General features: G+C 46.6%; 1 protein-coding gene across 3 annotated transcripts in view; it reads right to left on the reverse strand.

Moving 5' to 3' along the window:
* AK9 (adenylate kinase 9) overlaps window positions 1-12868 on the reverse strand; it is a 179333-nt gene that overhangs the window by 153665 nt on the left and 12800 nt on the right. For 2 of the 3 annotated variants that reach the window (XM_075597602.1, XM_075597600.1), the window contains exon 2: window positions 4441-4567. In XM_075597602.1, coding sequence (XP_075453717.1) covers window positions 4441-4557 — 117 coding nt within the window. In that variant the 5' untranslated portion in view covers window positions 4558-4567. Of the gene's footprint in view, window positions 1-4440; window positions 4568-7905; window positions 8067-12868 lie in introns of all 3 variants that reach the window. The other variant, XM_075597601.1, reaches the window with a different exon arrangement.

The raw sequence follows: 12868 nt of genomic DNA on the forward strand, positions 1-12868 counted from the left end.
TAAATCAGCCATTAAACGGGGTCTTAATAATAGTTACAAATTGGATAGACAACATCTGTTGCAACCTAAGTCTAAAATAACACCTCCTAAAGTAATTCGGTTTATTGGAACCTACAACAACAAATGGAATAGCCTTAAGAATATTCTCCAAAAACATTGGGATATTCTTCTGGCAGATCAGGATCTCCGTTCTGTGCTGGGTGATAGAGTCAATTTTACAAGTAGAAGGGCACCTAACCTTAAAAACATGTTAGTCAGGAGCCATTACACTACTCCACCAACAGTTACGTTCCTTAATCAAACCAATTTAAAGGGGTTCTTTAAATGTGGACAATGCTCTGCCTGCAGATATATGCAACAAACTAGTGTTTTCCACAATTCTAGAGGGACTCGGGAATTTTAATTTTTTTTTTTCTTATCTGTAAATCTAAAAATATCATCTATCATCTTAGCTGTCCCTGCGGTTTGATTTACATTGGTATGACCACCAGGGAATTTCGTGTAAGGGTTCTTGAGCATACACGGAATATTAAAAATGAGGTTAAAGATCTGGCATCATTTTAAAAGATCACAAGTGTGGCGCGACACTTCCATGATATGCATAACTCATGATATCCATGATATGCATAACTCATGATATCCATGATATGCATAACTCAGACCCTACGTCCCTGGTGGCTTTTGCCATTGATATAATCAATATTGGTATCCGTGGTGGTAATATAGAACCACTTCTCCTTAGGAAGGAATGTAGATGGATAGTACAGTTGGGTACTATGATCCCAGCAGGACTCAATGATTATCTCAGTTTTGCTATGTTTCTTTAATTCTGTATATGTCTTCTTTAATTTCTCGTTTCTTTATTATTTTTTATTCATTTTTCTAATTTTGAATTTTGCTATTTATTATCCTTTGTTTATTTGTTTCTATTTTGTATGTCTTTTTTTCTTTAGATTTTTACAAATAATGTATTATTCTCTTCTTTTCTGTTTTATTAATACTCTTTACTTTTATCCATATCTATTACTCTTTAGCTTCACGCTTAGTATTCATGTTTTTATAGTCACATTTCTTTTATTTTGTATATTCATGTGTGTCTCCTTTAAGTTTTAGTGCCTCTGAACCTTTTGGTGCGAATTTGGAGCCCTTTAAAGAGCGCGCATGGATGTCTAAGCCCTACGCTCCCGGAAGAAGCCTTTTGGCGAAACGGCAGTCGGAGCGGAGCAGAGACAACCCTCTCACTACCCCCAGACCCGTGTGGAATGTGTGGACTACACTGATGCTATTTTCTTTATGCTGGGACTCCCGTAGCTGTTCTGTACTGTGCTGCCTGCCTTACATTTGCAGTGCTTACTGATGTTGGGCTGCTAGCCCATGGGGACTTGCTGCTTTACCAGCCCTACATTTTAGTGCTCACTGCTGCTGGGCTGTCAGCTTAAGGGGACTTCCTCACTGCCTGATTTGCCCCATGCTTTAGTGTCCACTGTTGCTGGGCTGTCAGCTCACATCTCACTACTGCCTGCTACTTACCATCAGCATCAGGTTGTTCCAGCATTTTTCACAGGGTCCTTTGTTAACTTACCCTTGTGGCTTTACTTCTATTATTTATTATTATTTTTTTAGCCATTTGGGTATTTTCTGCTGTATGTTACACATGTCTTCCCCAGTAATTATTATTCTGTGACTATTATGTTATTGTGCTATTCCATGCAGTATCTGTAATGTTTTTGATATCTGATTTACAGTTTTTTGATTAATTTTTTTGCGCTCTGGTTTGTCCATTTAAATAATTTTTTGAGTTCTCACTTTGATCGGCCGATCTTTGTTACATTACATGGGGAATTTTCTTTCCCCTGGTTCTGTTATGTTCTGTTGGAACTCTTACTATTTGGTCTTTCCAGGTTAGGGGCTGATTTGTGTTTAGTTATTATCAATTATATTTTGTAGCAGTTTTTTATGTGGTATGTGTTTGAGTTTGTCTCTTGTGTTTTTATGATGCATTGCTAATAAAGTCCATTTTCAATTTTTCTATTACATACTATTTGAGTGCTCCTTTGTTTTGACCCTTCTTTTTTCTTTTTGTGTTTATGAATTTCTTTGGGTCGGTAGCACCGCCAGAAGGTAACTTTTACCTTGATGTCTGGTTTTGTGTACTATTAGATCTCTCAGAGATGATTTGACTGCGGCACCTATTCTGTGTTTAAATATATATATATATATATATATATATATATATATATATATATATATATATATATACAAATACAACTGTATGCTCATCTGCATGTCTTAGGCAGGTCTGCAACCCCGCCTTTCCCAATTATCACCCAGCATACAGCACTTCCACTGCAGCAAGGGATTCTGGGAAATGATATGCAAATGAGCACACAGTGTCACTTTTTGCCTCAAAAACCATTTTTAACATGGTTCCCTATAGGCTTAAGCTTGCTGCATGGTCACAGCTTTGAGCATGTTAAAAATGGTTTTTGAGGCAAAAAGTGACACTGTGTGCTCATTTGCATGTCATTTCCCAGAATCCCTTGCTGCAGTGGAAGTGCTGTATGCTGGGTGATAATGGGGAAAGGCGGGGTTGCAGACCTGCCTAAGACATGCAGATGAGCATACAGTTGTATTTGCATATTTGCTTTCCTGTGGAGGGTTTTTGTCACTTTTTTTACTCACCATAACTTAACTCAGTATTATGGTATATATATATATATATATATAGTCATATTCACACATATACACACACACCACACATTATTTAGGTTATGGTGGGTGAAAAGGTGACTAAAAACCCTCCACCATATTGCATATAAAAATATTACTTGTGAATGTGCTCACATGTCTTAGACAGGTCTGCAACTTTGTTTTTCACCATTTAACCTAGCATACAGTGCTTAAACTTCAGCAAGGGATTCTGGGAAATAGCATGCAAATGAGCATACAGTGCCACCTTTTGTCTCAAGTCCATATGGAGCCCTTAAGCCAATGCTCGCTGTTTTAAACACAGTGGAGGTATACGGGTATACAGTGGAGGGTTTTTAGTCACCTTTTCACCCACCATAACCTAAATAATGTGTGATGAAGACCTACCCAAAGTCTCAAATTGCAAAGCCAGTACAACCAACCTCACACAAGCAAACAGTCTTGGGTGTGTGTGTGTGTGTGTGTGTGTGTGTGTGTAGGCCAGTGTTTTTCAACTAGGAACCCTTGGGTTCCCCGGGCATTCCTAAAGGGTTCCCTGTAATTTTCAGGTAATTTGAGGTTTGTATCAAATACAGAAGAATGTACAATGTATCTGATCTCAGAGTTGCTATTAGAGATGGCTGGGGGTTCCTCAGAATTTCACGTAGGGTTCCTTAACCAAAAAAAGGTTGGAAACCACTGGTATAGGCCATGGTCATTATTACCAGTGATACTGAGAATTCAGGTCAGGCAACATGAGGAGGAAGTCTCAGACAACGAGGGCGCTAGGGTTTTTTGTATGAAGCAAACAGTATTTTATTGAAACAATAGCTGCAAACAGTATGGTTTCCCTGTTTCCCATGGACAGGGGTACAGGCTTGTGTTGGGATGGGCTTTCCAACGATAGTAGAAGAAGTGACATTTTGGGCTGGACAAATTAGCATGAGGCAAGAACCTGTCCCTTAAGGTTCTCTCATCTCTGGCCTCACCGTTTGTGGCAATGCTTAAGCCCAGTAAACCACAATCCTTATAAAGCACTGCAGTTTGGTCAGGGTTTTTCCTACCTACACCCAGGGGACCTGCCTCATACTCTAGCCTAAAGGCTCCGCGCTCTTCCCCAAGCATTTAGAATAAATTAACTGCCGGGGAGCGCGCGAGACGCCTCTGTAACTTCCGTTGCCTAGTTTCCAGTGACGTGTTGCCATGCTAAAACGGCGTCAAATTACGTGACGTAAGAAGATGCCGAACACCAAGTAAGGGGGCGGAAGGGTGTGGCGCGAACAGGGGGGGGGAGAGCAGACAGGGGGGCGCGGACTGAAAAGTTTGCCTCCAACCTCTGGATGGACAGCAGTGGTGTAGCAAGGCATGCACGGGCCCCTGGGCAAACATTTATGTATTGCGACCGGCACTTGCCTGCTGCGCATGCGTGACCTGCAAGCTCTGATTGCACATGCGCACAAGTGGCTGGCAAGTGCCGATCGCGCATGCGTGGTAGGCAAGTGTCGATCGCGCATGCGCGGTAGGCAGGTGTTGAGCGCACATGCACAGCTGCAAAGATATGCATTTTTCAACCCAGAGAGCGGGCTCCCCAAGAATACGGGCCCCCAGGCTTTGCCTTGGCTACCCAGGCTATCGCTACGCCCTTAATGGAGGGTAATGTAAACGTGTTTAACAATTAACCACCTGACAAATGCTAATACCTTGTTTGTGATACACTAAAAGGCATGAACAATAAAAAAGCGAGGTTCTTACAGGTTTTCCAACAATAATGAGACAAGTTGGTTTGGAGAGAAGAAAGGTTTTCTCTGCTTCATTTTCATCAAATGGGTCTGCTGTAGCGTGAAGGTGTGTTTTCTCTTCAGGAGCCATAATGAAAATCCTGTGTTCAAAGGACAATACCATTTACTTCACAATGACACATTTTATGCAATTTAACATTAAAGTTTCAAAACAAAAACTACATTTACAGTAGTACAGGCATACCCCGCATTAACATACGCAATGGGACCGGAGCATGTATGTAAAGTGAAAATGTACTTAAAGTGAAGCACTTCTTTTTTTTCCCACTTATCGATGCACGTACTATACTGCAATCGTCATATACGTGCATAACTGATGTAAATAACGCATGTGTAACAGGCTCTATAATCTCCCCGCTTGCGCTCAGCTTCGGTACAGGTAGGAAGCCGGTATTGCTGTTCAGGACGTGCTGACAGGCGCATGCGCGAGCTGCCGTTTGCCTATTGAGCGATATGTCCTTACTCGCGAGTGTACTTAAAGTGAGTGTCCTTAAACCGGGGTATGCCTGTAGAAAATCCCATAGGGCAAATTATGACGGAAGCTAATCTGACTTGATATTTTTTAAATGAATAGAACACCCACTTGTACCTACAGACTTATCTGAGAGACCTCACTGTTAACTACACAGACAATCTGAAATACTTTTCTTGAGTTGACATATAACATTGATTAAAAAACAAAAATATTATTGTGTAAAATACAATACAAAAAAAACACACAAAAAGTACTGTAAACAAGTTTTTAAAAAAAAAAACGTTTTCAGCATTACAAGAGTGTATGTACTTGTTTCCTGCAGTAAGGCCATTTATTGCAGGCCCTTGCAACAGTTAAAGTGTTATATACAAAATGTGTAGGATGTGCGCAATCTTTCTAGCCTTTGATAAAAATATAACTGCGTCAGTGTGTATGTCAGAGTGTATTTGTGAGAGACACTGACACACACACACACACACACCATCGTGACAGAGAGACAGACACGCTGACACACACCGCAGTGACAGACATGCTGACACAGACTCCTTCTACCACAGGCCAGCTCTGATTGGTTTCTCTGGCAGGAAGAAGAGAGTTAGGCTCTCCCCGCTGACTCCTCCCACTTGTATTATTGTCGGAGTAAGCAGTGCTTTGCTGACTGACCTTTCAGTCACCACCGTGACCGGCAACAGCACGTCCATTCATACTTTGCAATTGCAGCATAGGCACCAGATATATTTTTTTAGGCATTTTCCAACCTTAACACACTTAGTACAAAGACCAGGTCTTGTACTGTGACCTGGTGTGCCTTCTTTATACTTATCTGTCTACCATTTTGTTACAGCTAACACTCAGGCAGTTAAGGACTTACTTTAGTCCCAACACACACACACACACACACACACACACACACACACACACACACACACACACACACACACACACACACACACACACACACACACACACACACACACACTTCCACCCCAGGATGTGGTTGCATTAAGGCTATGGAATAGTAGTTTACAGTATAAATACGAGATATTAATATATTAATTCATTAAGCCTGCATTGCCGCTGGTTTGTGGAGTCTGGGGCAGGTGGGGTGACAGGGCTTTGATAAGCATATGAAGACCGGAGTGTGGAAGGAAAGAGGGAGAGAGGGGTGGGCAGAGTCCCTCTTATCTAGAGCCTATAGAGGGAAAGAAACGATAGAGGGAAACAATGTTATGTTACTTAACCCATGCCACACTGTGGTGTTACACCCTGCCAGAGCCTGTATAAGCCCTAGGTCTGGATGTGAGTTAACCCAAAGTTAAGGTATGACCTAACGAACATAACATCAAGCCTCTGCATTATCCACAACACTGCGTTGAGGTTATGTGCTGGTTTTGTAATACCTAATTTGCATGCAATTATCACGAACAATTATATGATTAACCTGCTCAGCTGCCTCGTTAGCCTTTTTAAAAAGCCTGCAGTATACACTGCAAGAAGAATCTCTAATCTAGGGAGATACCCTTAATTACTGAGGGGATCACACAGGGACTATTTCTCTCACACCCAGGAAAATACTGGACCACTATCAGAGAAGCCTGTACTAGGACTCTTTTTCCCTCCTCCTATCCAGACTGGAGGAAGCCAGGCCCGAAGGTAACTGACCCACCTGTGAACTGTTAATCTGACTGTTGTTGGAATGGGGCCTAGCCCCCCAACCAATAGATGGGGTGTGGTCTAGTCAGTGCTCCCTATGGGAATTAGCCCTGTTTTGTGTGTTTTCTTTTAACCCTGTTTTGCTGAAACATAAGCTGTGTTTTTGTTTAATCCGCCGGCTAATAAAAGCCTATTTTTGATTTCCCCTTAAAAACATCTCCTGTGCTAAAAACCTCTGCACACATCTCCTACAGGGACGTTAAAGCAGCAGTTCAAGTTCTTTTTTCTTTTAATGAGCATAAATATAATCCACACAAGTAATTAGCCAAGTTGCTGATCGATCCGTTCTCCTGTGATCGATTGGCAAAGATTCGGCTCGGGGTTCACTAAATGGCTGTCAGTGCAGCAGAAGATGATCAAAGATGCAAATTTCTGTGGGGAAGATCATGTGACCAGGCAGTCACTAGATAGAATTGGTGCACTGCTAGAGAGAGGGCAGGGCTCAAAAAGGGGTGTGCAGAGAAACAAAAAAATCTTGTTACATTATAATACATTAAAATGTAATTTAGAGTTGTTTAAAAAAAATGCTATAAGTATTTTCTCATAGCACAGAACTGATTTATTTAAAAAAAAAAAAAAAAAACACGTAGGATATTGCTTGGTCTGCAGCTTTAAGTTTGGTTAACATGACTTTAAGTGACTTAACAGAGCTTTGTGTATCTGGGTCCTAAAATTTACTCCAAATTATTTGTCAGATTCGCCTTACAACTATTTAGACAAAAGCAAAGAGTTATGGTGATTTGCCAGCTAACATGTTGTATTTTGACAAACAACTGGACAATTGTTTACTTACCTGAATTATTTTTTTATAAATAACTAGGGATTCTGGTTTTTGGTTTTAACCGACAAAACACCATCGACCGATCAGTGTTTTTTTCCGGTTGAGGCCAATAAAGACCGGAAAATTAAGAACTGAATTTAGCCGCCCATTATTTTTTATTGGTGGTGTGTCCTTACATGGTGCCCTTCCCGTGCCATGTGAATATGGCTACACAGATGCAGGAAGAGGCAGCAGCACCGGGCAGCCAGCAGGGAAGTGGAGGAGGAGTGAGGCAACCAGATATTGCAACCTCAGCCTCCTGCCCCCAGATCCCCGGCTCCCAGCACCCAGATCCCCAAAAATTAAACAAAAAGCTAAACACCGAATTATACAGTTGTTTTGCTATTTTTTTTATTGCTGTATATGTGAACCCATGTTCCCCCACCCTAAGGGAGATTCACTGCTGTTACCTGGTGTTGGTGCTACCTGTAGGGCTCACAGAAGGCCCTGAGCATCCGCCGGTGGTAGTTGGGGATAGACAGGACAGGCTTTAGGTGCTGGGATTGTTCTTTTCTCTTGGTGTTACAGCGCCTCCATTCCCACAGGGCCTATCGTAGATAGTTGCAGTCCCCTGTGGAAAAAACTCTCAGCCTCTCCCTGAAGAACTGCAGCCTCAGGTAGGAGTATAAAACAGTAACTTGGTCTTTATTCTTTAGGTACAGCAACAGCTACAAAACAGTGAAACAGCATACAACAGTACACTTCATTTCTGCAGCAAGAGAGATTATCTCCCACTGGACCCTACATAACCCAGCAGAGTGTCACCTCGCAGCTTGCTCTTCTTTTGGTCCCTGGACTCAACCCCCAAAGCTTGAGGCCCCAAAAGGTCTAACCCTGACTCCCACACTCCCAGGTGGAGTGTGGGGTAGGTGATCCCACTCCCCTGAGGGAGGGGTAGGAAGGTGAACCAGAGCCCTGGCTCCACACTTCCACAACAGAATAGACTTTGGAACTGCAGCTCCTTTTTGTGCCCAGGGAAGGGTCCCAGGTCGCCGCCCCTATTATGGGTGGTACCTCAGCCTTGGACCACCACCCGTCACTTCTATAGAGTTGATTACTGCAGATGGCCAAGATTAACCCTAACACTGCCTGCGCTGGTACCAGGGCTTATATGTTAGGCAGGGCAAATTAGTAGTATTAAAAAACAAATTAAACACCGATTTAAAAAAACAGAATCCTTACGAGGTCCTCCTCCCTTACCTCTGTTGAGGGGGAACTGCTCTGTTGCTCCGTGGAAGAATGGCGGTGACCATTTTGAGACTTGTGGAACTACAACTCCCAGAAGCCTCAGAAGAAAGTTGCGGTGGCCATCTTGAAATGGCTCAACATGTAATGAAGTGGGACTTCAATTCCCAGAATCCTCGGGATGGGGGGGGGGGGATAGAGCGCATGGGCTGTCCCAGCCAACGAGATGATGAAGCCCTTTTGGAGCAGGATATCCTCTGCGGCGCGGACGGGGAGCCTGCGGACCAGTTGAGTGGGAGCCGAGGATGAGGAAGGCAGTGTCCAGGGAGCAGTTAGCTTCCTGGACTAGGCCAGTACCTTCCCCCTAGGCCCCGATCTTACTACAGAGCAGTATTGTAGGGAAGGCTCTAGATAGGGACCCTCCCCATTAGAGCTGCAGTCTGCACTATTGCGCCGGCGGACAGATGTCCGCACGGCGGCCTGGACAGAGCTGCCCGTGGCAGCAGAAGTGCAACTCTCCAGCTGGAGATTGCACCGTGGACCGTGCCCTAGATATGGTGTGAGGGGAGTTGTGTTGGAGGCCCCGCTGCGTGGGACCTGATCCAGCATCCTCCTCTCATTATTCCTTGGTCTGGCCTGTGACCAGGAAGGTACCAACGTGCACCTACACATCACAGGGGGGTAGCGCTACCTCACACTTGGGTGGGATTGCTTGAGCGGACACCGGAGTTATAGGTGCCCAAGGCACCCTCAGTACTTTGGAAGAACCACTCAGGGTGTTGTATTATTGCATTATATTATTGGTGTATTGCATTGAGTGTGATTTCATGGTTATATTGGGTACAGTAAAGAAGTTATATTATTGTAGCCCCCTGTAAACAGCACAGGCTATACCTATCTTCCTTCTGCTGTGGTAAGTCCTGTTAATATCAGGCACCAGTAATCATCATGGGTTTTCCCCCTTCATAGCCCTATCCTGAGTGGTAGATGCAGGCCTGGACGCTGCTGCAGGCGTGAGCAAGAGGGGAGGTTCTGCTGACATCACGAGGTGCGGGGCTAGCTCTATATTTAGCAGCCAACTCCGGTGAGTAGAGTTAGAGTTGATAGTGATATCGAGAGTCTGGAGTTGCCGGTTAGTTATGCCGGGAGTATGCAGTTCTGTTAGTATGCCACGAGTCAAAGAATCCTGCAGATCGGTCCGAGGATTTGGAGGAGACTACGGTCTCCCCTGCGCCGAGTGCAGGAGAGAGAGGAGCGGAAAGATTCAGCGTCCATTAGTAGAGCTGATAGAATTATAGACTTGGTGGACCAATGCCCTCACCCCACTGCCAGGGGTGATGGGGAGAATCCAAGACCCACCGCGAGGCTAACCTCGGGCGTGGGCCACGGGGTATTGAAGCCCTAGCCCAGACCATCCTGCCGGAGGAGCGACTTGGAGGGAAGGAGAGGAGGAATTATCTGGGTGAAAGGCGAGCGGCGTAATAACCCGTCCTTGCTATTGTTGTTGCGGCTGCTGGAAGCCACTATCGTTGGGATATTGCTGCTCTGTCAATAAAAGAGACTATTCGTTATTATCAAAGACTGTGTGTGACTTGGAAAGTACTACCTGGGACCCAAGGGGTTCTTCTATACCGGTCCTGTCCCATATTCCTGGGAGTATAGAAGATGGAGGCGCTGCACCACTAAGAGATCATGGAGGCTACCACCCCAGAAGCCGGTCCTGGCTCCCCCACAACATCGCGGGAAGCTCAGGCCCTCCTGTTCCTCACAGGTACGCACCACACCGCATGTAATCTGCCCTCATGCACCCTAGACACCACCGTAGTGTCTGGGGGAAGGGGGGAAGCAGGGTTACATTTGGAGGCGCTGATGAGATATGTCAGAACAGGACCGGCTTATAGCAAGGCGGAACGGGCAGAGCGAGATGCACTATCCGAGCAAGTGTTGGAGAAGGATGGGCGGCCCATAGGAGGTGGCGTAGGAAGGGTGAATAGTTAGAGCTGACCGAGTCCCTTGAGGCAGGTAGCGTGAGGCAACTGGGGGGGTCAGCCTGTTAACCAGTCCAGGGACCATGGCCCAGGGCCCGCGCTATGAGTGGCCAAAAGCAGGAGACGCCCCGTAGCTAGAAAAGAGGTACAATAGCTATCACCCACACACACGCCCCACAGAACACTTGCATGGTAAACATCGAGTACAGTGCACGGAGGAGAGGAGTTCCGCTGAGCCTGGGGTACAAGACACCTCAATTTAGTGAGAAACAGAATGCAGAGCACCCAGTTGACAGTCAGTCAGTGTATTTTAGGTACGAGATACCCGTTAGACATTGAGGATAGGGCACATGGACATTTGGAGGACTCGTCCAAAATGGCGGCCATCCCTACATGCGCTCCGCGGAGCAAGGACAGTGATCTAAAATGGAGGTTCCCGCCAAGCCTGGAGTAAGCATGTGCGTTGTGCAAAGAGACAATCAGGAGAATGTGGCGGGACATGTGTAACAATTTGGCGCCAAACCCGAATTCTTTGCAAGGGGAATGGAGCGGCGCGAAAGCCGAAAGCCCACCCATCTGTGTCGTGAATGGTCAAAAAGCCCGGCCACGTCACGCTGAAGAAGAAAAGATCCCGCCTCTGGATTCCACCAGAGGGAGGGGGCCCAAGGAGAGCCAATCAGGAGAGTCCTCCCCAGCGAAGGGAGGGACCGGAAGCCTGAGCGAAGAGCGTCACTTTTGTCTGGCATTCGAGGAGCAAGACGCTGGAACACTGAGCTGTTCCCACCCTGAGCGAACCATGTCCGAAATGAGTACTTCCATCTACCAATTACCAGGAGGCCTACTGGTAGTGGAGGTAGCCGAGCACGAATACGTTCGGTGTTTGTGCGTCCACTGCGGAATACCGGGCGCGGTACCAAGCACCAGGGCCCGCTGCCCTCAATGTGGAGCATTTTATCTTTGGCTGAACGAGCCGTGGCCTTTGTTCGGAACCCCGCGGGGTGCCTCTCCGGGAACCTTGACGGAGGTGGCGGAAGGAAAAAAAAAGACTGCCCTGGGTCCCCGTTATACCATATCGGAAGGAACCAAGGCTCCGCTCGCTATTAAACTGAGCGAACGGGCAACAGAGAAGAGCGCGACCGCAGTGAAGGTACCAGAGCGAGAACACTTTGTACCTATACCCACTGGTTGTATCGCCGAAGAACCGGGTGACTCCCCAGCGGTGGAGCCGATTGTGATTTCTTCAGAGGACGAGATTAGCGTGACGTCGGTGGCGATGCGCCTACCGGCGAACCACCCCAAAGGCATCAAGAGAGAGCAGACAAGTCCGGAGACCATCCGACGGCGAGTGCTGGTGCGGCCGGAGGCCCGTAAGAGTCCCACCGCAGTGGTGAATCCCAGTGCAACGGAGACCGAGACGATTCTAGAGGAGCCCGATGTCATCAAAAAGCAGCGGAGCGGTAAGGAGACTCCACCACCCCCTTACTTCCGCCAGGCGCAGACCGCACTCACGGTGAACGAGAAAGGGAGGCTTGAGGCCTACTTGTTCGGCCGTGCACCGGATGCTCCTCCACCGCCCCCGCCAGTCCTCGACGCACTGCCGGTGCGTGACCCCGGGGTGGATGGAGATTCTGCAGGCGATCCTGACGACAGCGGTTCTGGTTCCACCGGCAAGTGTTCTCCTCTCGGAGCACAGACGCCGCCATTGCCCTGGCTGCCCTACAGAGTCGAGGCCCCTCCCGAGAAACCTGAAGTATGGCGGAGAGTGCCTTTAAGCACCGATTCCTTTGGCCTGGTGTCACCCGCTTGCTGGACAATGCCCTGGACGTTCCCCCAGCCCCGGCCCATAGCCCCACTGCCCCGGCCACTGCCCCGTCACGAGTGGTGCCACCGGGACCTACCTGGGATAAGTTATGTAAATCCCCCAAATACGCTAATGACTTGCAGGACTGGGAGTTGAGTGAGGAAGGGTCTGATGGGGAGATACCGTATTCAAGTGTTATACCTGTACCTAACCCTGTGCCGTTTTCTCCTGCAGCTAGAGGGAGGGCCCGTGGGTCTCACACTCCAGTAGAGACTGGGTCTACTAGTAAAGTGGTGCACAAAATGAACCCCACTAGGTATTACAATGCCAAGGGAAGGAGAGATTGCTCGCGATCTACTGATGCGGGTACGTCCGGTGTATCATCACAGGTAGAGTCTG

The sequence above is a fragment of the Ascaphus truei genome, chromosome 4, assembly GCF_040206685.1.
Source record: "Ascaphus truei isolate aAscTru1 chromosome 4, aAscTru1.hap1, whole genome shotgun sequence".
NCBI classification, from domain to species: Eukaryota; Metazoa; Chordata; class Amphibia; order Anura; family Ascaphidae; genus Ascaphus; species Ascaphus truei.